General features: G+C 39.5%; 2 protein-coding genes across 2 annotated transcripts in view; one reads left to right on the forward strand and one right to left on the reverse strand.

Annotated features, from left to right (window-relative positions):
* Window positions 1-2,574: 2,574 nt before the first annotated feature.
* LOC148097774 (uncharacterized) lies at window positions 2,575-5,225 on the reverse strand. The gene has a single exon (XM_087832436.1). It carries the CDS (start codon window positions 5,076-5,078, stop codon window positions 2,706-2,708), a length of 2,373 nt encoding a protein of 790 aa, XP_087688562.1. The 5' UTR covers window positions 5,079-5,225; the 3' UTR covers window positions 2,575-2,705.
* Window positions 5,226-8,973: 3,748 nt separating this feature from the next.
* tnk2b (tyrosine kinase, non-receptor, 2b) overlaps window positions 8,974-25,120 on the forward strand; it is a 56,903-nt gene continuing 40,756 nt past the window's right edge. The window contains exons 1-2 of the mRNA XM_087831469.1: window positions 8,974-9,162; window positions 20,182-20,422. The gene's annotated coding sequence lies outside the window, so the exon portion shown is untranslated. The remainder of the gene's footprint in view (window positions 9,163-20,181; window positions 20,423-25,120) is intronic.

Raw genomic sequence — 25,120 nt, forward strand, 5'->3', positions numbered from 1 at the left:
TGCATGTGTTTATATGGTAAACTGACTAATCCAAGCAGCAAACACTAGCAGTGCAAAAATGTATCTAACTAGCTGACAGACTTAAAAGTCACAGGAAGATATATCAAAATGGTGACTTATGCCAGAACAAATGACTTGACAGACATAAATCCTAAATTTCCTTTAAGTAAAAAATTGGTGACATAGTAATAAGTGGTCCCTAGTGGTTTTCAAATTATTACATGGCTTGTTAATTTTTTTTATTAAATTATTAAGAAGCCAGATGACTAAATTACTATAAAGCACTATCCAAACTTCAAAACAAGTGCCAAAATCTCCAAATTAAAAGTACTCGCAAACTATAACAATTTGATTATACTTAAAAATATGCAAAAGCTAATTTAGTGGAATTTTTACCTGCTCCAGAATACATTAAAAATGCACTATTTAATTGAAAAGAACAAAGTTTGTGTACTTTTAGAAAGGATTGTTAGATATTTGGGGATACTAGCCATAAAGAGGGTCTCGTACATTTACGAGCATCAAATTTCCTGGATTTCATGGTTTCAAAGTTTAATAAGTCTTTGAACTTCATAATAAAATTGAGTCCATTATTAGCAAAACGAATTAAAAAAAAGAGCAAAAAACATGCTTAATAAATAATAATTGTTTTAAACTTAAGCTTTGTAATTGTAGCAGATTTCATTATGTGTGTAATTTTTTATTTAGCCCCACAGTAGTAAAAGCCATAGATGGGAGTTAGATTTATTACTAGTATTTTACACAGCATTCAGCTATAGTAACATGTTCTGCATTTTCCTACTTCACCATCTGATCTGAACAGCTGCACTCTCTTAATAAATTAATAACCAAACATTTATCAGTAACCAATAACTAGATGGAACAGCACAGTATCTAAGAGAGAGATCAGACAGTGTTTGAGCTAAAGAAGCTGTGTGTTTCTTTTGGGGGGCTTTTTGCACACTGATCCACCGCTGTTTTCCTACAGTACAATGCATATCTGGTAACATTACCGTAAACGTGACCAGTAGGTTCACGTTCAGATCAGAAAATCGTTCCAGCTGCAGGCATCTACTGCAGTAATTTAAACAATCACCTCATACGCCTCATGTTTTACACCCCTATAAGGTGAGCTTGCTACACTACACATGAATATTACGTGACATGGTATGACTAGCTCATGTTCAAACATTTAAGATACTGTTCAGCCATTTTGTTTACTGGGTAGTGCATAATGGCCGAGTTACCTGAGCGGGAATCCACTAAAGCCAAAAAAATAATATATATATATTTTTTAATTAATTACAAATACCTTATAGGAAAAGCTAAGAAAAGGTTGCAGAAGCACAGAAACCAACTGCCGTGTAGTATGTAAGTATAGTATGTAAATTCAAAAACTGTATAGAGAGAATGGCGCAATGAAAACAGAATAAGATAAGATAAACTTTATTGAGTAGAATATAGGCAGTAAGAGTTTTGTAATTAACTTTTAATTACGTTTGCCAAAGACAATGACAGTAAATTAACCCAGTTCTACCTGCTTCTCTTTTCTCTAATACAGTAGAGTCTGATCTACTAAATATCCTCATACGTGACAACACAATAAAACACAAGAAAAATCAGAATATGTTTGAGATTAGGATTTTTATTTGATTGTAAATCTATTTTTTTATGTCAGGTTTTTTTTACATTTCATTTTGTTTTACTTTGATGCTATAATAGATGATTTTAAAATTCAGTTAAATCTAAGATTATATAGCATCGCAGCAAAACAAGAGTCTCCTCAAGGTGCTTTATAATGTAAGGTGAAAACCCTACAGTATTAGCAGGAAAATACCCAACAATCAAAAGATCCCCTTTGAGCAAGCACTAGGCGACAGTGGGGAGGAAAAACTCCTTTTATAAGGAGAAACCTCCAGCAGAACCAGGCTCAAGAAGGGGCGGCCATCTGCTGCGACCGGTTGGGGGTGATGGAGAGACAATATAGGGAGACAAGATGAAATATACTTCTGTTGGCCAATTACATTGTTTTTGAATAAATTATTGAATGCTTCAAGATCTTTAAAGAAGCATTGTAGTGTGTGTGTGTGTGTGTGTGGGGGGGGGTGGGGGGGTGGGGGGTGTCAAGCTGGTCTTTTAGTCATCGCTGCTGCCCTTAAAGCAGCTCCTAAACGGCTTCGTTAAAGCTTTTCCCACTGCTCGAAAGAACCTTGTAATTTTAGACTTCAGTGGGGGCTTGAGTACTAGCTGCGCCGCCCTTTGACATGCACTGGCTGCTTAGCTTACCTGCACATTTTTCCAAACACGAGGCTGCGAGAGAGACCATGCGTCGAAGGTTTTTTGTGGTTGTCATTTGTCCACTGACATAAACAGCAGTATCTGACCGTAAATCCGGGTTGTAAATCGACTCGACGACGGTGGATAGGAAAAACTCCCTTTAAAGGAAGAAACCTATTGCAGAACCAGGCTCAGGGAGGGTCATCTGCCTTGACTAGTTGGGGGGGGGGGGGGGAAGAAAAAGGATGAAGGGGGGGGGGGGGGGAAAGAAAAAGGATGAAGGGGGGGGGGGGGGGGGGAAAGAAAAAGGATGAAGAAGGGAGGGGAGAAAGAAAAAATGGAGAATGATGGAGAGGTGGAAGGAGAGAAAGGGCAAGAGGGGAGGTATAGGGGTGAGGAGATGAGAAAAGTGGTGGAGGAAGACCAGGCTATGCCGCCTCATGATCCAGTGAGGAAGCAGGAGGGTCCCTCCTTTCTCCAGTTCTTCTAATTGTGCGTGTGTTTTTCTTCTCCTGTATTTTTTCCAGTTGCTCTTTTTCCTGAAGAAGCACTTGGTTTTTCTCCAGGGCTTCATCAAGCTGTACTTGCAGCTGCTGTTTCAAGTTGACAGCGTCTTGGAGATTCCCATAGATGTCCAGACTAACAGCTTGCGCTTGTTGAAGCTGGCAGGACATTGTTCTTAACTCATGCCTGTTCTGCTTCTTTTCTGTCATCAGAGTTGCAATGCGCTGCTTAGCTTGATTAAACATTATTCCCCAGCCCTCATTTATGTTATCCACATTGGGCTGCTTCTGTTGGTTCATGAGACTTTCCTTGTGCCTTTCTTCCAAGTCTTTATTTCGGCCTTCCAGTTCTCTGTATTTAGTGTCCAGTTGTTTCTTCTCATGAAGCACTTGTGCATTTCTGTGCAGTGCTTCATTAATCTTTACTTGCAAGACATCATTTTGTTTCTTCATGTTGTGAAGTTTGCATTCCATCTCTTTCTCCTTTATGTCTTGCTGTTTCTTCTCTTGAAGAAGCTCTTGGTTTTCCTCCAGGGCTTCATCAAGCTGTACTTGCAGCTGCTGTTTCAAGTTGACAGCGTCTTGGAGTTTCCCATTTATCTCCAGACTAACAGCTTGCGCTTGTTGAAGCTGGCAGGACATTGTTCTTAACTCATGCCTGCTCTGCTTCTTTTCTGTCATCAGACTTGCAATGCGCTGCTTTGCTTGATTAAACATTATTCCCCAGCCCTCATTTATGTTATCCACGTTGGGCTGCTTCTCTTGGTTCACCAGCATTTCCTTGTGCCTTTTTTCCAAGTCTTTATTTCGGCCTTTCAGTTCTCTGTATTTAGTGTCCAGTTGTTTCTTCTCATGAAGCACTTGTGCATTTCTGTGCAGTGCTTCATTAATCTTTACTTGCAAGACTTCATTTTGTTTCTTCATGTTGTGAAGTTTGCATTCCAACTCTTTCTCCTTTATGTCTTGCTGTTTCTTCTCTTGAAGAAACTCTTGGTTTTCCTCCAGGGCTTCATCAAGCTGTACTTGCAGCTGCTGATTCAGGTTGACAGCGTGTTGGAGATTCTGTTGGTTCACCAGCATTTCCTTGTGCCTTTCTTCCAAGTCTTTATTCTGGCCTTCCAGTTCTCTGTATTTAGTGTCCAGTTGCTTCTTCTCATGAAGCACTTGTGCATTTCTGTGCAGTGCTTCATTAATCTTTACTTGCAAGACATCATTTTGTTTCTTCATGTTGTGAAGTTTGCATTCCATGTCTTTCTCCTTTATGTCCTGCTGTTTCTTCTCTTGAAGAAACTCTTGGTTTTCCTCCAGGGCTTCATCAAGCTGTACTTGCAGCTGCTGTTTCAAGTTGACAGCGTCTTGGAGTTTCCCATAGATGTCCAGACTAACAGCTTGCGCTTGTTGAAGCTGGCAGGACATTGTTCTTAACTCATGCCTGTTCTGCTTCTTTTCTGTCATCAGGCTTGCAATGCGCTGCTTTGCTTGATTAAACATTATTCCCCAGCCCTCATTTATGTTATCCACGTTGGGCTGCTTCTGTTGGTTCATGAGGCTTTCCTTGTGCCTTTCTTCCAAGTCTTTATTTCGGCCTTCCAGTTCTCTGTATTTAGTGTCCAGTTGTTTCTTCTCATGAAGCACTTGTGCATTTCTGTGCAGTGCTTCATTAATCTTTACTTGCAAGACATCATTTTGTTTCTTCATGTTGTGAAGTTTGCATTCCATGTCTTTCTCCTTTATGTCCTGCTGTTTCTTCTCTTGAAGAAGCTCTTGGTTTTCCTCCAGGGCTTCATCAAGCTGTACTTGCAGCTGCTGTTTCAAGTTGACAGCATCTTGGAGATTCCCATAGATCTCCAGACTAACAGCTTGTGCTTGTTGAAGCTGGCAGGACATTGTTCTTAACTCATGCCTGTTCTGCTTCTTTTCTGTCATCAGGCTTGCAATGCGCTGCTTAGCTTTATTAAACATTATTCCCCAGCCCTCATTTATGTTATCCACGTTGGGCTGCTTCTGTTGGTTCATGAGACTTTCCTTGTGCCTTTCTTCCAAGTCTTTATTTCGGGCCTCCAGTTCTCTGTATTTAGTGACAAACCCATTGTGCCTTTCTTCCAGCTGTTTATTATGGGTCTCCATTTGTCTGCACTGCTCTTCAAGTTGAATCTTCTCTGCTTGGATTTGTTTAATCCTGTCCTCTAGATTTTGGTTTACCTGCCTACTTTCAGCTGATGGGGAATTTGGCTGTGCACCCTCGAGAGGACAGCCAGCGTAAGCTTGTTGTTTTTTGCTGTGTTTTCTTTCAGACATGTTGTAGTCTTGATAAAATGACTGTGTAAAAGAGCCAACTGTTTCAAAATGTTTCTAAGGCGTACGTTTGAATGCTGCGAACACGAGTGCTGCGAATAAACTGACTAAATGTTTAGGATCCGCCCCCCTATTTAAGGCTTTCAGATCAAAGGCATATATTCCTATGACATCATATGTAGTATGATGTCATAGGAATTAGGCTGTCACATGACATAATTGAATGGGGATTCTTTTTTTTTTTAGGTGAGTCAAGTTTTATTCTGTTATTTTTAGCTTTTAGCTTCTATTTTTCTCATTTTTAACATTTATATTTTTTTAAATTATTCAACTTTATTCAACAAAAATTTCCCATGTATTTCAGTGGAAAGACCCTTCAAATTCTCATTCAACTTACTCCTCTTTAAACTCTTTCCACTTCCACATACGTTGACATAGAGCCACTGTTCAAACTTTAAAACGAAGCCAAAACATTCAACTATTCAACTTGCATTTATATTTTCAATATCTATTATACTTTTTCTTCAGTTCCAGTTTAAGTTTCATCCTTTTTTTCAGCCGTTTCAGAGTTTATAATGGGTGTGTATGGGACGGAATGTTGGCGCTAGAGTGAGACAGCTCAACTGCCAGAGTGAGAGGAGGGGGGGAATTAATCTTAAAATCTTTTCTTAAAACTGCTGCTGTGTCCACAATGTTCGCTCTACAGCCATCATTTTACCCTCAAAACGCAGCCATCGCTGTCCTCTTTCATCCAATGTGTGTATTATTGTAATAGGTGTTATGGTTCTTTCATAAATGTCACCAATGCACAGCCTCCTCCCTCCAACTCTTCCATAGACTCCAATGTTAAAATGGCTCAGAAAGTTTGTTTGAAAATCAGAGGTACAGGCTGTCTTTACACTGTCACCATGTCCATATAATAAACTCCACAGGCATAAAAACTGAGAAATCAGTAGACTAGACATTGCTGGTGCTCACGGTGAAAGACTTTTGTCAATACGACTTGTACTTTTCATTTGGGAACGATTTGTTTTGGGCTGACTTTTCTGTTCATTTTAAGCAGCAGAGGTGAGGCGCATGTCTGCGTGCCATTGGGTGCAGTCTGTTAGCATGTTAGCAGAGCGATGCTACTGTGAACGGAGGAGCTATTTTCTTGATGTGAGCTTCTACTCAGGGTTTTTTCTTCCAGTTCAGAGCAGAAATTTTACGATACAATGTTACAATACTGGATGTTGTGTTTTTCTCCACAATTTTAATTATAAGCTAGATACATTGCTGCTAACAGCAACAGGGATGAGTCAGTGAGTCAGTTGGACTTGTGAATCATGATTCATGAGTCAGTGAAGTGATTCTCGAGTATTGAACGATTCATTCATGATTCGCGCATCACTACGTCAGACTTAACGACCGGACAAGGAGCAAAGAGTCGGCTCTAAGAGCCGTCTTGTTTCGACCAACACATCACCAACAACCATGATGAAAAACGCTCATCTGCTTCTATCACCATCAGCTGATTAACATTGAGCTGTTGCAGTCAACACCATCAAACTAATTTAGTGTTAAATGTTATGTTATTTAATGCTTTTATTTTTAAATCTTTACCAGAGCTTAAAGACTGTAGATGCGGTCTGTACATCTCATTTACTTAATGCTAAGTAGTAGATTATGAGTCCTGGCGGGATTTATATAAGGGCTCAGTTGAATGCAACGTCACGGGCACATCAAAGCGTTCGCTACGTCACAGTCAGGCGATCAAAGCGTTCGCAGAAACAGTATGTTTCTGGTAACCCACCCTCCGCCAAATTTATGTTATCGGTTGGCCCCTAATTGTGTGTGGGGCACTAGGCCTGAGGCCTATTTCATCTGGCCCAGCTGATCTGTTCCATCTTCAAGCTCTACTATTGAAGGAATTTTTGCTTTAAAGAAAGGAGTGTTACAAACACTTACCATGGCTACAGCATTGTGGCCCAGTATTATTTCCATAACTAATCACCACTCTACACTGTGGATTTAGTTTGAATGAATAAAACTACATTTTACCTTTTGATGAGAGCCGAGCCTCTGTATGCTGAAAGAGGTTCAGATAATTTTCTTGTTTTCTGTTAAAATCAAAAGTTGGTGAACTTGGAAAAAAATGTAAAATTCCTTTGTGCTTGCAAATTGTTAAAATATTCAGCTAAAAAAACAAATAAACTGTGAACACATTTTCTTGGCCTTACAGTTTTCTTCTTCAATAAATACAACTATTTGAGTTTTGCTTAATTATTCACATTGAGGTGTAGTAGAGGTGAGTGGACTCATCTAAATATCACTAGTATCGATACCAACACTGTTATTGGTATTGTACTGATAGTAACACTAAGTATGTAGCCCACTGAAGTGTGTTAAATGATTTAAAATAAAAATTAACCTCAAATGTGCAATGTGAAAAATGCCTATTTTATTTATAGCCTATGGAATATTTAAATGACCAAAGTCAAAAAACAAAGTTTTAAAATAGAAAAATGATATATTTTAAACTGTAAAACATGTAAAAGATCCTCGATGGCATAGACAGATAAAGTAAAGCTTGAAATTGGCTGAATATGTTCCATTTAAATGTGAATTTGCGAAGTCTGACTTTATGCAACTTAATAGTTAATAAGTATTCATGTCAATGATTAATTCGTTTTTCGTTTCTTTTTTGTCTGTATTAAAGCCCATTCATTTAGTGTCCTTTTTCAAAATGATCCCGTAAAAACAAAAAGCTGTTGTGACACAATTTGACCAGAAGATGGACACAAAGTAAAGAAATTGTTAGTGCATCATTTGGCATTTGTGCTTTTTCCAGCGTGCTCAGGCAGGTGAATCTAATTCAAATCGGACCGTCAGCGGCTCGTAAACGTTTTATTCTCAATGACTTTCGGAATAACGTACGTCCGAAAAAGATTTTTTGTTATAAATGAGCTGTTTTGTCATAAAAACCTATCATCTGTGTTAGCTCACAGAGTGCGTGCACCACCACCAAATTATAGCGCATTCTTCTGATGACTTGAGCAGCTTTTAATTGAATCAGGGTATAAAATCAAGGGGAACATGAGCTATAGGTCCTACCTCATTCCCTATCCCTAATTATGTTGTTCTCTTTAAATACACCCAGTTGTTCTTTGTAGGAATCTCTGTATGTGAAATATCTGAACACGTCCAGCAGCTTCGTTTCAGTCTGCAGAGACAACTGTCAGCAAGGTGGTAGCATGAAAAATCTAAATGGGAGAATATTTCTTTAAGAGTGGGCTGACAGAGTGAATGTGCAACAGAGATGTGAGAAAAGAAAAGACGTCTCACTTTGCTACTTATTCCTGCGGTAAAACAAACCAACCTACAAAAATGAAACACTATGTAGTGCTTTAGTAAAAAAGGGAAATGACTGGCAGATCGCTTGAAACTTGAAACATAACTAGATAGATAGATAGATAGATCAGGCACTCCTCACTGTGCCTTTAGTGGCTCTGCCATTTTTAATTGTATGTCATAATAATGTAAAGCATGACGGTGTTATGAAGCGATACTTATCAGCTAATTAATGAGTGAGCAAGCAAGGTGACTATTTCCTCAGTTCTATAATTAAAATATCATGAATGAGAAAATCAGTTGACTAATTGGACCTTATTTATTTTTTTTAATAAAGCCTTCCGTATTTTTGCATGTTTTTTTCATTTTAATATATATTTTAAATGCCTTCTTATCCAAATACAAATAAAATAAATACATAAATACACATAAATTCAGATAAATTAAACAATGACTGCTCTTTAATGGAGTTATCCATCGGTAAACGTATAGAAGATCTTTGTGTTGTACAAGGACGGCACAGAACCGACGCCAGCAGCCTCTGCACTCATACCCGGGCAGTATTTCGGATACTGCTGCTGTGTAAGCATTCAGCAAACTTTCATCAGCTTCATCCACTCCACAGGACAAGGAGCTCTCGGGGATGCTAGCACCTGTTCATTTGTAGAAAGTTTTTTGGAGGCCTAATCAATGAAATAATAGTACTATTAAAGAGAGGGCTACAGGAGCGTAAGGTGACAGGAACCGAGACTGACAGGTAGGTGCACTCTTTAAACAGAAGTTACTAACAGAGTAGTAAACTTTACTTGCAGTCTTCATTTAGTTGTGGAAATGTTAGCTTTGCAGTTAAAGTTCAAGTACTTAGTTGTCAGACGGCCACTTGTCCAGGTCCTCAAATGCAACGCGAGCCGGTTAAATAGGCTTGGTGGCGGGAAGGAGGCAGCAGGTGAGAGCTGCTGTCACCGTGTCTCTGTTGTGAAAGACCGGAGCACTTTAGTTGCAACAACGCAGGTCACAGAGGGGGCCAACCTGACACATGTATGTGAGTTTTATATGCGGATAGCTGTCTCAGGGTCCGGGCAGAGGCTCAGGCAGACGAGGAGGGCACCCAGGTGTGCTTAGTTAGCCTAACAGGTCCTCTTTACTAAAGCATGTCACATAGAAGTATGAAAAGGGCAAAAGGTGATGTCAAGTATCTATAAAATGTCTATTTTTTTTAAAAAAAGGTAGTGCGTTTCTATACGCGCACTTGACCTGTTTCTGCCTCTTTAACTTGCTCACACAGCGATACAAACATTTCTGTTTAGGCTCTGACTTGGATAAATACAGCACACCTGAGCAGTGAAGGAGTCACGCAACACTCGCATAACAAGAGAGAACGACAGATGATATCATTGCCTGCACTCACTGCAAATGTATAATTACACAGTCCAGAATGAGGAGTCTGTGTAGGGATTTAAGCCAGTGCATTCAAATAGTTAAATAAGATCCGCAAACATCCTCCAGCCCTTTGCTTGTATATAAGGCGCGCGGCAAATTAAAGGAAAAATGGTGATAAAGTGTCTTTAGTAAGTTGTTTCAGCTTTGATGCACATTGGCATTGATACTCCCAAGAAGTGGAACACCATTCTTCCAAAAGATGTTCCATAATTTAGTGTTTTCATGACACCCATAGGTCCTTAAATCGTTTTACATTGAGGGTCACATACAGCCCACTTTGATCTTAAGTGGGCCGAACCACTGACACACCCCTTTCAGTCAGTGTAAAGACCTTTAATTACACATTTAATCCCTGAGATATTTAAATATAAGACAAAGAAGTGCAATTTCAACAACAGGGCATACATTTTTGACTTTTAACTGTATTTTCATAACTTTTCCTGCTGATAAATACATCTCTCATAGCCATTCTTACTAAAATAAAGTAATGAAGTAATAGGTATACAGAGCTGCCAGAACTTTTTCATGAATTTTCACATTTATTTCTTATGATTTACGTGTGAGGAGCTGTGCTGACACATTTCCTTGATTTATTACAGCAGTATTTATTTTCTACACGTTTAAACTCTGGGATTAAATGTGTAGAAAAAGTGAGATGCATGTTTGAACTTGTAATTCTTTTTCTTATATTAAGATATCTGAGGTAAAGGAGGGTTTCACTAGTCTGGCCCACTTAAGATCAAAGTGAGCTGTATGTGCCTTCGCTGGTCCATAGTGAAAAAAAAAATAACACTTCTGTCATTATTTATCATTTATTTAATTACTTTGGTGTAATATGGACGTCACCGGGGATGCCTTTATCCTTATCTTTAGTAGGAAAAGCTGTAAAACTTATGAAAATACAGTTAAAATTTCATGCCCTCCTTCACATTGCCAAAAGCTATCCAGTGGGCCAGATTCATGTCTTCTTTGTCGGGCCAATTCTGGCCTCCGGGCTTTAGGTTTGACACCCCTGCCTAAAATCATTCAGTGCCACCTCCTGCCTTACAGATGGTGGTCTTGCCATCCCATCAAGACAGAACAGTTTTATTATGGGATGTTGAAACGGAGTCTCTCGTCTCGTCAATCAAACCAACCCTTAAGAGTAAAAAAGAAAAAATGCATTGAACTTCAGAGAGTGAAACTATGCAGCTCAGCCTCAGCTCTTGTTCCCACTTGCTGTACGTTATCTCCCCGTCTTCCGCTTCTTTCTCTCACCCACATGCGTGCACACATGACAAACCCCGGTGTCGGATAGGAGGCCTGAGGGCAGCAGAACAAAGCTCGCTACCCTCTACACTGTAAATCTAACCTCAGCTGACCCGGCCTCTGCATACCACAAAAAGCATACACGCGATACCTCCATTATGTGTCCTTTCACTGCAGATGCACTCTGCAGGCTTCATGTCTGCACTGCTCACACACGCCTGTCACATCGCACACATTCTGCTGTAATAGCTGTCATTATCTTTGTAGCCTGTGAGGAGGGTTTATAGCTTTATGCTTAGCATTATGCAAGGCATTTGCACATAAGTGATTTTTTTTTTTTTTTTTTTAGTGGCCAATTGATTTTAATGGTTTGACAGTAAAATCAGAATGAGCCTCTGTCTGCTGACAAAGTCCAGGTCAGGTTTTGACATCTGTTATTGTTGTCATTGGATGTCACATCAATCATGAGTGTGAACTCTTATTTAATATACATCTGACTATAAAAACGTGTTAACCTTTTTATGTTTTTTCTTATTTTCTCACAGGTGATATGTGAGTGATACATAAGACTGATAACAATATCTGGGGATTTTTTTTTCTTTCAGACACATGAAACAGTTTTGCTAAAATTTGTTAGGGATAGTTATTTAATCCTTACTGAAATAATGTAACACAATTTAGGTTAAAAAACCAACTTGTCCTGTTGTCACGTATTACTTGTTTATGCACGGTTCAACTTCTTGTTCTAAACCTGCTGCCAACAGGGAAAAGCTCCCTCTGGTGGACAAACCACTAATAACATGGTTGAAGGGTGTTTCTTTTTTTTACTTTTAAAATTTTCATTCATCAGCTGATAAATGAAAATTTATCAGAAAAAAAACATATTAAAATGTTCAGTTTCCAGTGAGCCAAGAAGCTAGACTTTCAGACTGGCCTGGATGCTTTGACTGTGACTACATCCTGTTTGCGGCAGGCAGCCAGTCAGAATAAAGGTGACTCAAAAGGAGCGGCGATGGTGTGAAAACTGCTTTTTTTTTAGACAGTAGATGCATTTGTTCAACACAGAGAAGATGTGATTAGAGTCACCCTTGCAGTTTCAGTCAGACTTCCTGTACAACTGTTGCTTGATCAGTATAACTGTGGCCTTCACACATTGTTATTATACAACAAGCTGGGGCTCTCTTTTTTACCCACCGCATATGTGTAGCTTTACAACACACTGAGTCTGTTACTGCACAAAGCACCTGTTTGATTCGTGTTGATGTGAAAGTTGAGGTTTTTCTGAAGGAGATGCACAGCTGATTGGGTATAAAAATCCAACTCCAGCTAGTTCTGTAAAGCCTTTCCATTAATGCACCATGACTGGTGTTAGCAGTATGGCTTGCACATTTTCCATAGCACTGCTCAGTGGTTGCTATTTGCAATTATAAGTGCAGTTGATTACAGTACACGTACTATAACATATTCAGTTACATTTGCATGAAGAAAAACCACATTAACTCCAAAAACTGAGTTAAAAAAAAACAGTTGTGCTTTAACACTATAATTTGCGTAGAGAAGATTATGATTCCTCGTATCTCCTGCCTGCACCTTGACCTCCTCACTCCTCTGGCTTAAATTTGGCTACAGCTGCTTTCACTTTTAACATGCTCAAACTTGCAGGCAACTCTGTAGCATCACACACTGTTTGAAGTAGATATTATCAAACCCTGGCTCCCACTGAGTGTACCTTTTTACTCTATGGTGTCACATATGTACGTGCTGTCACATAAGTTGACATTGTTTTATGCTCTGCTGATGAGAAAGTCCTTGTGCTTTGCAGATCCACATGCGCTGATAACCTTAAATACTTTAGAACAAATTGTTTTTTTCCTTTTAGTTTCCTTTTGTATCATGTTGTGTTGTTATTTGTTAAGTTTCTCATCTAATTACTTGGAGGATGTTCCGTTAGTTACTAAACTAGTAGGACGTGGATGGCAGTCAAATGACACGAATACCTTTAACTGACACAAAATCAGTCATGCTCTTCTCCCTCGGGACTGATCTAGTAACAGACAGGACACATTTGTACAGCTGCCTGGGCGTAGAAATTGAAAGAACTAAAGATAACGTGGCTGGTCTCTCAAATGTGAGGTTTTGATGCCATTTACCTTATTTGTTTAATCCGTTTTTTGTTGGTACTAACTGATTTTAATGTATTCTGTATGCTATTTTTCAGGGTAGCTAATCAGAATGAAGTTGTTTAACAGCAGAGGAGCCAAAACGGCTAGTTTCAGGCTTTGTAAGCACTGACAAGCTGCATCTACATCAAGTATAAGAAAATGTATTGTGGTGGGAAACACTACACACCCCATAGTTCAATATTGTCACAATACGTATAACATATTGCAATTTATCGCCTCTTATCAACTGCAAATTATGTCCTCAAAGTTGAACCTTGTCAATATCCATTTTATCCAATAAAATGATGCTTTGTTGCAAAATAAGATTGTGAAACATACCAACCTTTATGGAAAAGATATGTATAAATGTTATAAAGTTTGTATCTGTCTTGTGTGAAACTTGTATGAAAAGCATACAAGAGAAGACAGATATAAAATCCCTTGAAAAATTATATAAATGAAACTTGTATGTTTTGGATGCTTACTAAAACAATATATGAAAGTAATGAGAAAGTGGCCACTTTCATGAGTAAATCATATAAGCCTTTTATGATTTACTATATAAACCAAGCCAAATCTGATGCAAGTCTTTTATAAGTTTTTTTCTTTTCCATATGGGAACACTGTCGCTGAAACCTGCCATAAATGTTGCCATAAGACAAAGTCAGCCTGCTATAAGTCTGCGATCAGTCTTTGATTGAACTAAGTCAAATTGGCAATTACATGCAATCTGTTTCTGATAATAAAGCAATTAAGTGTCTACATAGACAGAAATTCACATTTCACAGTTACAATTACACTGAGCAACCTTCCTGTTCTATAGGAGTATAACCGGAATACAACCAGATGGCAACCAGTTGATCCGAGTCCCCTAAAGTTGTGCTTTAAGACTCATTCAGACTAATGCCAACATGTTGGCAGTCTGTCTGCATTTATAAATTAGATGGCAATTATTTGCAAACCTTTGATAATCTCTCTGAGAGTCCAAGGGTTGCTGTCCTATTTTCACTTGTGTGACTGAGTCATTACCTTGCTCTGAATAAGGAGATCGTTTTGTCACTCTAAGTGTGTCCAGTGTTGTTTTTCAGTTGAGCTGATTTAGTGTCGGTTCGTTTGGCTAACGTTATCCAAGGATCTGAGCATGAGGTGAGCCTTTGCGTTCATAGTATGCACAGAGTAATTTATTTTAAAAAAATTATTGATATCAACATTTAGTGTTTCTGTAATGATACAATATCGCCACACAAAACACTATGCTGTATGGACATATGTATGTTTTTTTCCAACCCCTATGAATCATGCAAAGGTACTGTAATAGACCTCAAGACTAGAACTATGTAATTAAAAATAAGCATAATGGGTCCTGTTTAACTTTTAATTTGGCAGGTCAGAAGTAAGTGTTTATCTTAATTGCTAGTTTCAGAATGACATTCAATTATAAAATATAATAAATTTAGTTTAATATTTAATTATGCAACAATTATAGACGTAATTAAGCTGTAACTGATCTCGGCAGCATCCAGTCCCACGCTTTGTCACTGAATATCTGTGTGTATGTGTCAAAGAAACGCCTGCTTAATGACGTAACAAATTCACTGCTTGGACTGAAATCTCTACACCGGATCTTGTTGATGTGTTTAAACTAATGATGTTTGCATTGAATCGGTCATCGCTGCTCAGAGAGGGCATGGCTACGGAGGACTGGATGGGTAAAATAGATTAAGAGGAAGCTGTTGTCAGTACTGGCTCGATGCCGAGCGAGCAGTTAGTGCAGGAACAGTGCCAGATGTGTTCAGTGCCAGCTCCCTAACAGGATGTTAGAGTCTACATGGGTGTCGTGCCACCTTCCTGCATGAGTAATAAAAAATCTCAGTAAATACTTGATGACTCAGAGTAGCGCAAGGTGTAGTTTAGACTGCACGTCCGAGTCAGTAATTAAGAATGGCAGATGGGGATAAGATACCGGAGGCAGTGAGCCAGAAGTTTTCTGCAGGGAGGTGTTTCAAGTCAGCTTGATTGTTCAGCCGTTTCTCAGCTCACGGACAACAAAGCTTGTTGAATTTGAATTGTTCCATTTCTTTTTTCAATCATATGACTTTTATAGTGACTGCTGCTAAAGGGTAACACTGATCATCGCAAACAGAAAAAGCAGAATTGGTGTGAAAGTATTTAGTAGCAAAAGTGCGTCACGTCTTAGTCTAATATGCCAGAAATGAGGAACACATGAAGAGGGCACAGTGTTCAACTGAAATGCGTTTTTTTTTCAGTAATCATGGGGTATGCAGTTTGTTGTTAGTCTGGTTCTCATATACTGTCCCGGTGCTGTAACATACTCCACTGCTAATAGATTAATGTTAGCATTAGACAGTGGTAGGTGTGAGGGATGTTGAAAGTGAGTTGAATTTGGGCTCTTTATCATGCTTGTTAGTAACAAAGTACTAATGCCAATGTACAAGATGTTAGTCAGCAAAGGTAGGAGTCACTGTGGTTGTCTAAGTTGGTAAGTGTCCTGCAAAATTTTGGACAGTAGCACAAATTGTGTTTCACTTTCACTACACTTTGCTGTTCAGCACTTGAAATACGTCAGCTTTTCCTTGTCCACCCGCTTTTTAAGAATTGACCATGCAGAAAACACCTTTGACGATCCAGGACCAGTATGGTGACAATCTGCACACTTTCCAACATGGTGGAGGGCTATGTCATAAGACCCGGAATCTAATTAATTTTAATTGACATTTTTAGGTTCATGGCCAGGAAAGTCCTCAGATGTTAATCTGATTGAGAATCTGTGGTCAGTCCTTGAAAAGTTGATGGAGAACCAGAAGCCCACAATTTGCGATCAACTTGGAGCGCTGTAGGGAAATGATTGCGATCAATCAGGGTTTGGCCCAGAAGCTGATATTCAGCATGCCAGAGTTGCACAGGTTATGAAGAAGGGTCAACACTGTAAACACTGACTCTTTGGAAAAATTCCATTTATTTAAAAGTTTTAAAAGTCTTTATAATCTAAAAAACAATCTAAATCCAAATGAGTGACTATTAATTCAGCCCATAAATAACAGAAATATTAAACATGAACATGCTTTAATCAGTTCTATTCATAGGGAGGAGACTGATTTACTATAGCATATGTTCCAAAACCCACTAAAGATATGTATATGCGTGTGACAGCAATAGAGAGTATTGTGTTTCCTGTAGTGTCTCCTATAACAAAGATAGAATGGTTTCAATTCTCCAAACCCCTCATAGTGTTTCCTCTTCCTCACTGTCTGCCAGAGAAAGTGTTGCCCTCCCGTGTTGTATCACATGACCCCCAACTGCAGCTTAGCTCTGTCCAGAGGGGAGTATATATGCTAGTTGGCTCAGGCTCTTTCTGCTCCATCCTCTCAACCAAAAAGTCCAAGTGTGTGAGCTTTGCTGCTGAATTCTATAGCTTAATTTCATTTAAATTAAATTAAATTTTAATGTAGTTTACATGAAGCTTGTATCAGGAGTATAATTACATGTTTAAGTTGTATGTATATAAAAACTAAAGGCTTCTATTGTCAGTGTGTCAGAGTCTGTATAAATGATGCAGTTCAAAACACTTGTTTGGTGAGTGGGGACATTTTGACTTCATCAGTCGGGGGAGTCTGCATGAAAGAAAGGCTTTACTGTTGACAGTATAAAGCATGAATCAGCACTGACTCTGCTTTAAAAGCCCAGGAGAAGCAGCGTTTCTATTCAGCCTGTCGAATCCCAGTTAATTATGAGCTTATGTAAAAACACAGAGTTATTAAATGGGAAGATTTATGTACGAAAGTTAAGTGCTACAACAACATTTTAGCTCATTTTTTCTGCTTACTTTTACATTCTGCTATTTAATTGTTTGTGCCTAAATGGATCAAAAGATTTGTTCCATTGGAGTCAGAAGTATTAACTTGATATACAATTTCATCCACAATGCTAACTTCCATTACATAAAACAAAAAATAAACTTTTTTCAAAACACTACCCAAAAATGATAGCTGCCTTAACTTGTGGTCAATCAGATGTTGAACTCACCAGTTAGTCAATATCTCAGAATGTTTGAGTGATCGTTCTTGGGTCATAAGTCAAATTTTATAAATGATTAAGAGTATTTAGCCATTCTAGCATTTCTAAGAAGATTTCAATAAGGTTAGCCGTAGAGCTACTTTGGTCTGGTTCAAAGACACTGTGTTAATAAATCACTGTGGAAAATGTCCAGGCTAGCAGGAATGATTTTGTTGTGTAACGTCCTAGTTTTGTGTTGGCATGCTAACATTTGCTAACAGCTAATTTGAATAAGTGTGTTACTTTTTCATGTATTTGGTTACAATGTCAGTTAAAATATCTGACCTAGTGATTTTAAAAAGACAAATTTCTGTCAGCTGTAAAAGTTACAAGTGTTTCTGTTTCAGGCAGTCATTAATTTGGTAACTTGAAGGTACAGTGTGTAAAAACTATTAGATGTCAGTAGATTGCATTCAGCTTCAGTTCTGTTTTCTTACTGCTCCTAATTAGAGTGTGTTGTCCTAGTTACGGTGGTCGTTGTAGGACAAAAAACCAGAAACGTGATTTTTAGGATACTTAAGCCTAATATTAGCTTAGCTGGTATAATGTTAGCTTATAACCAGTTGCTGCTGTTTTTAACTGGCTTGTTGTTAGCTCTTTGTAAGGCGTACTACGTATGTACCCAGTCTCTAGACACATAAATAAAACGCTATTGGTACAGCAGGGACCAGTGTATTCAAGATGGTGGTGCAACATGGCGGCTTCCACAAACCAGCGCCCGCTCCTATGCATTTTTAATGGATTAATTCCAAGTTCATAACAATGCATCAGTTTGTTGAAAGATGTAATTACACACTAAGTATATTTACGAGTACAATATCCAGTTTTTCTTTCGAATAATCTCAAAAAATTCTAACTGTACCTTCAAATCAACTTAAATTGACTGTCATTAAGTAGTGAACAGCAAACCTCTTTTGTTTATACTAGTAGCTTCTGTAGTTGGTCCTCTCACCTCAGTTAGGCACAAGAACTGCTGCTCTTGTGCATTTGTGGTGTTATAAGTGGCCTCTGTGCTCGGCTGTGTGTGCGCAGTTTATTTCTGGCCGTTCCCGCACCCTCTAGAGACTGGGTGGTGGTTGTGTGACTTTATATGCCAGGGTGAGGGCCACAGCCATAAACTAGCTTCTCCCTATTGCGTAACAAAAATGTAAAGTCCCCTAGGATGGTGCGATGTTGCCCTCTGGCACTTCACAATTTTTTTTGTCAATAGAAAAATGAGTGGCTAACTGTTTCAAGCCCCTGACACCGAAGCATGAAAGATTCATGTCGATAAATAATTGACCTTCCCGTGGCTATTTATCACTTAAAAGCTGCCAGACTGTTGAGTGTGTGTATTTGTTTACAATTCACGCCTATGAGCTTGTATGTGGTTAGTGTGTGTTACTTTTCTGTTGCAGTGTCCACAGTTACATACGGGGTCTGTTTTCTCAGAGACAAAGGAGTTGCTTGTCGGGCGCATGCAGGCAAAAAGAATAGCCTGGTGTTCCTCCTCTGACACTGTAGGCTCCAGTCAGCTACTTTACTAGGTGGTGGGTGGACTGTGTCCTCATGTGTCTGTGTGAATCGCATTTTATTCATTCATACTGCCTTCTCCTGCAGAGGGCCCCTCTGGCATTCCTACCCCAGCCCCCAGACCTGGTCTGGAAAAATGCCAAGTCATGTCCAACATTGGAAGTTGCTTCCGGTAGTAGACTGCTCTAGGTATTGATTCAGTGGGGAAGAAGCTCATGCTTCTGTTTTGGAGTTCCATTAAATCCTTTCTGATAGATCCAGAATTGTGCTCATTAGTATTTTTGCAGAGTCATTAAAAAAAATCTAATTCGTCTGACCGCGTGCGGTGTTTTGCAATCAGGGAATGTTAACTCAGTTCAGGTTGGTGCCAGCACTCTGTTTGGTCATGTATGTGTGTGGGTGGATTTGTTGGAAAGAGTTTGACTTCAGCTTCACCTTAGAAGATGTTTCATTTTCAGTGAAATAGGCTGAGTGGTTTGTGCTGAGTGGTAATAAATGTGTTTTAAATTTGCCATTACATAAATCAAGTCAACCACAAAGTTGTCATTAAGTATTATGTTTTCAAAATGAAAACATAAGGCTAATGCTAATTCTTAATGTAAAGGTTTATTATTACCCACAAATGTAAAATCTTGGCCCACATATAATTCCTTGTCATAGCTGTAGTGATGAATTACAGTGGAGAGAGAGAGAGTGAGCTAGAGAGAGACCTAGGTGGATGCTGGTGTCAAGGTTTGGATCCTTGGGCAGTAGAAATGTGTGGAAAGATCAGAAGTGACCACGTCAGAGGGACGGCTTAGGTTGGAGACAAAGTTAAACAGTTAAGGCTGAGATGGTTTGGACATGTGCAGAGGAGGGACAGGGAATATTGGCCAAAGGATGTTAAATATGGAGCTGCCTGGAGAGTACTAGGAGTAGGGTGAGATGGAGCCAGATGATCCGCTGTGACGACCACTAAAGGGAGCAGCCAATAGAAGAACTGTGGAATCAGCTCTAGACTGGACACAGGGCAGCGTAATGATGCAAAAACGAACTCGCCCCGAAATAAATTATTTGTTAGTTATGAAAGAACCTTTGTTTCATGCTGTATACCTAGAAATTTTTAAGTAAGTAATTAAGTAATTTCCTGAGTTTTAACAACTCAGCTAACAACTCTTTCTGGCATCGCTACATTAGAGAGCTCTGAGGGTACACAAACATCCACGGTGCTACTGCTAGTAACATTTCATGCAAATACAGCACATCTGCATTGAAGCAACATTCAGACTCTTTGTAATGCTTAATGAAGTCAAAACTTGTTAAAGCATATCCCTTTTTTGTTTGTTTATATATTTTTTTAGGCTACTTCAGCAAGGAAAAAACTCCAAGGTCTGGTTTCGTCAATGGATGGAGATGAAATCATGTAGGGATGCGCTAACCTTGCAGTGCCACGGAGTTGTAGCTCAGCATAATCTCACCTCAATGGATTGGGGCCCTCGTCTGCATGCGTTTGACCTTCTTTCGTCAACTTGAGAGAAGGATCTACAACGACAGAGGCAACACTGGAAAGAAAACCGTGTTTCTGTGGGTCGAATAGTGCAGGTAAGAAACTTCAGTGCACGTATTTGCTCATAGCTCCAGTATCTTAGACTATAGCACTATTGCAGTGCCCATTGCATTTGGGTGTGACTGTTTTTATGCGTAGTTTTCATCATAGTGTACATTGCTTAAACACTTCACATGTTTGTGTCTTTTTGACACACTGTGTCTGTGTGTATGTGCTCACTATGCAAACATGAGGTCATGTCAAACATTGACTCTGCTTTGGTCACCAACTCATGGAGGTCTAAAATTGAACTATTCACCTTTTGAAAAGGATCAAATTCCTCAGATAATGTCATCAGTGGTCATAATGTTGATTTTAAGTGTGCGTGTGTGTTTTAGCTGAAGATAGATGTGGCTGACCGCTTCCTGTTTCGTAATGCTTTTGTTTGGGTAACCAAAAGGGATCGGTCACGTCCCAGCTTAGTTTGTTTTTCTGGTCGCAGCCACTGAATAAGAATTCTTAGCTGATGAGGTAGAGTTAGGAGGAAGTGAGAGTCACACTGGTGGCTTTAATAGAAACCCTTGTATTCCACTGCCACAAACACAGACCCACGCACAGGATGCCTGCCAGACACTCCCAAGCAGGTGTCTGCAGAACTCAGCAGAAAGAGAAATAATAATACTGCTTATGTTTGAGTTCTTTGCTTTAATGAAAACAAGCCAAACAACTGGATGTTGCTGTCAGGTTTGGTGTTTCTTTATCAAAGGCAGACTATAAGCAATGCAGACTGTATGCACAATTAAGATGACACATGTGCATTCACACTGTCTTGATCACTTTCTTGGCTCGTGCTTGTAGCACAGCACTACACTGTTTCGAGTCCTGTTCATGGATAAGGAGAGAAGATGAATTCTGATTGTAAAACTGATCAAACATCGCATTTCCTTGTCTAAAACTCCACTTGGTGCCTTATTTTGCGAGTCACTTGGGTTCTGCTGAGATTTGCGAGTTCATGTCATGAAAGAATCCGTCTGGCCAGGCCTACTGGTCAGTTTGGACCAGTCGGTGGATGTGTTTTAGTGTGACAGTAAATAGATGGTTCATACCGTCACCTAAAGGAAAAAAAGATTCCACAACGGATCTTTTTGTCGTGTTCCAGATGTTTCTGTGTAACAAACCATCACCTACCTTAGGTTTCCTGGCATCTGCAAAACAATTAAAAGTAGTAGTTGTAGTATGTGTACTGCACTTCACAAGCGCATGGCACAACACAGAAGAGCCACCTCCACAGGACAAGACTCAGCAGTCCATCTGCATCTTAAGGATAAAGGACACTCTTTCGAGGATGCCAATGTTCACATTTTGGACAGAGAGGACAGATGGTTTGAAAGAGGAGTGAAAGAAGCCATCTATGTCCACTGTGAGCGACCATCTTTGAACAGAGGCGGTGGTTTACGACACCAACTCTCTGCCATCTATAATCCAGTTTTGAGATCCCTTCCCAGACGCCTTAACGCCCACTCACATCCTGGGCCATCTGACCTCAGGAATTCGCATGATAAGGTGGGGCCAGGTTTCACAATGAACTCACCCGAAACCCTGGCTGATTGGGACCCACATCCAGTTTCACACCTTGGCTCAGGCGATTAGAGGATCATCAGGGGGTCCCTTTGTCCCTCTGTGGGGGGATACTCCCACTAGGTTTATATCTGGGACTCTCCACCATTTGACCTTAGAACTGAAGAAGCTTCTCGGATGAGAGGTGAAACGTCTTCAAGTAACTTAAAGAAGTCCAGACGCTTTTCTTTGCAAGCTCCTTTGACTGTAGTAGGTGTTGTTAATGAGTGCTTTATTCAAGGGTTACTAAACTGATCTTCTCTTAACACTGATTGTTATTTACATAGTAAAATGTCTAATGGAACAACAAAGAGGCCTGAAGTTAATGAGGTTTTTGATCCCATATCTGTTTAAAGAGAATGAGAGGTGGAGGAGAGATAGCTTGTGATGCTCTTAAGAAAGTATCCTATAGTTCCTGACAAAAAAGTGATTCTGTGGCCCTGATTTGATTAACAAACTCGACTGAAGGACAGAGGAGACGCGGACAGAGATGGAGTAAGCATGTGGACGTCTAGAAATGGATATTCTGCTCTATTCTGGAGCAGAGAGGTAAAGCGGAAGCTCCCAGAATAGTAGCAGTGATCAGTGAGTGTGCTTTTTGTGGAGTGTCTCTGAATGCTTGAAGGGCCTTTTGGGGCCCAGACTGACAGAGGAGAACTTGGAGGAAAGGGAGCCTCTGGGAGTCAAAGTGTGTGCGCGTGTGGGTGGAGACAGTGTTATTCTAACCATGAACTTACATCCGGCTGGCACTCCATACACTCCCACCCCCGCTCCACTTCTCAGTCCAACTACCTGCAGGCGAGTTGTCACATGACCTGCTGTTGGTTTCATTCCTCCTCTGGCTTTTCCTTTTCCTTTCACCATTCACTCTTTTAATAATCCCTTCTCTTCTCCTGATCTACAAGTATTACATTACCAGACCCCCTGAGGACTGGCGTGCTGTCTGTGACTTCCTGGTGTATTGTATGTCCGGCCTGTTGTCAGTGCCTCGGGTTTCCTGACTAAGTGTCCCTGTAATAGATCACCTTGTGACACTGGAAACATAGTCACACAGCTCTGGGGTAGAAGACTTGAGCCTCTTATAATCTAAAATCAATCTCTAAAAGATAAACCTCAGGGTGCTGACCTGCATCTTCTTTTGATTCGTCTTCTTCATACCTGTGACAGGATTAATCACTGAAGTTTCAGGGCATCCAGGAACAAAGAAGTCGACTTCTATAGGATAATAGTTTATGGAGTGACTAACAGGTGGCTTGTCGCATATCATATAACCTTTCACATCCTGCCAATGGAAAGTAACAAAGAAGGAAAGTTTGAGCATTGCCAGTTTCTTTTGTTTGGTCCATTGATCAGGTGTTTATGCACTAGCATCAGTGCAAGGGTTGCCACGCTGTCCACTAGCCCCTCTGTTCATCCACCGTCTGAGACGAGCCGTTTCTGCTCCCTTGAAGCCATCTTTCTTCTGATTGGTTGTCCTCAGTTAGTGGTTGGGGGATGCTATGCTCACAGCAGGAACTGTGGGCTTTCACATATGTTTATTTGAATCTGTGGTCATGTGTATTTTAGCATTTTAACAGTGTATGCACGACTGTGGAAAAACCTGCAACCCCAATTCCAAAAATATTTGGATGATGTGTAAAATGTAAATAAAAGCAAATTGCAATCATTTGTAAATCTCAAGTCCAAATTTCACAATAGAACATGAAGAACATAAAAAATGTACCTTTTTAAGAAAAGTTTGAGTGTTTGTAATTTGACGGCAGCAACAGGTCTCCAAAAAGCTGGAAAAGGAATTGGTACTAAAAAGAAACAAAAGCACCTTTTAGAACTAATTAGTTTATTTGTGAACAAAGCAGTAACATAATTGGGTATAAATAGCATGTTTGGAGTTTCTCTTATGTAAATATGAGCAAAGGAAAATCTGAAAAAATATCCTCCAAAACGTGAAATTGTAGAACATTTTCATAATAAAGTTCCTCCACAAAAAATTATGAAGACTTTGATTATCTCATCATCTACAGTACATGATGTCACAAAGAAATTCAGAGAATCTGGAGATTTTTTATAAAACACTGCATTAAAAACGTGTCCATAGAACTGGCAGCTTGAAAATCTGTGAAGACACCATCAGTATTGAAAGCTATATACAGGTTTTAAAACAACAAAGCTCCCATCCAATCAATGTATTTTGCGAGGAAGGTCTCGCATGTTTCAGCAAGACAATCCCGACCCTCATATACTACAGCTATTCCTGCAGCGTGGTAGAAGAGTCTGGGTGCTGAAGTGCAGCCAAGAGCTGAGAGAAAATCAAAAAAATATTATCATCTAAAATATGACAAAGAAGACACAGGACTGTTGAGCAGACAAGAATGGGAAACATTCGTCTCCCAAAGGTCCAGCAGATGGTCTCCTCGGTTTACAGACTCCTGGTAAAAGAAGACAGGATGCTACACAGGGGTAAACATGGCCCTGTCTCAAAAAAGTTGGAACGTGATGCTGCCATCAAATTCAAAGTGATAGTAAATTTTTTAAGTTTAAACATTTGACATGTTCTGCGTGGAATAAAATATGAGTTTATGAGATTTGCAAGTTTTTCTTTAGGTTTTATTTACATTTTACACAGGATCCAAAGTTTGTATTAGTTTCAACTGAGGCATACATAGTTCAGTCTGCATGTGATAATACGAACTGAAGAATTCACATTGTCATCACACACAGAAATGCACACATGGCTGCAGTGTATAGAGTGTGTTGTGTTCCTTATCTTTCACTCTCCTGATCAGAGGGACTGGAAGAGTAGCTTACATATTGACCACACACACCCACACTCAATGCACGGAGTGATGATGCAATTCTTCTGACAGGTCCTTGACAAAGCCTACATCTTCTCTCTCACACACACACACACACACACACCCACGTGTACAACGTATGCAGAGAACACAATATTCAGCCTTTTTCTCTCCACGCTGCTTAAATATGTCTTGTTAAGTATTTTTACAGGGATGACCGTTTGAAACTTTTGATATTTTATAAAAAATCTCTATATATTTATTTTAATGTTAGAGGTGTAATGTTGTGGTAATGTTGCAGTCCTTAGTGTGAGCTTGTTTATGAGGCCTTGGTGAGTGTATCAG

The sequence above is a fragment of the Neolamprologus brichardi genome, chromosome 18, assembly GCF_056152115.1.
Source record: "Neolamprologus brichardi isolate AB-2024 chromosome 18, ASM5615211v1, whole genome shotgun sequence".
Lineage (NCBI taxonomy): Eukaryota > Metazoa > Chordata > Actinopteri > Cichliformes > Cichlidae > Neolamprologus > Neolamprologus brichardi.

Bases quoted from the DNA above. Each gene is read 5' to 3' on its own strand.
- LOC148097774 (XM_087832436.1), bottom strand. From the start codon at position 5,078: ATGTCTGAAAGAAAACACAGCAAAAAACAACAAGCTTACGCTGGCTGT.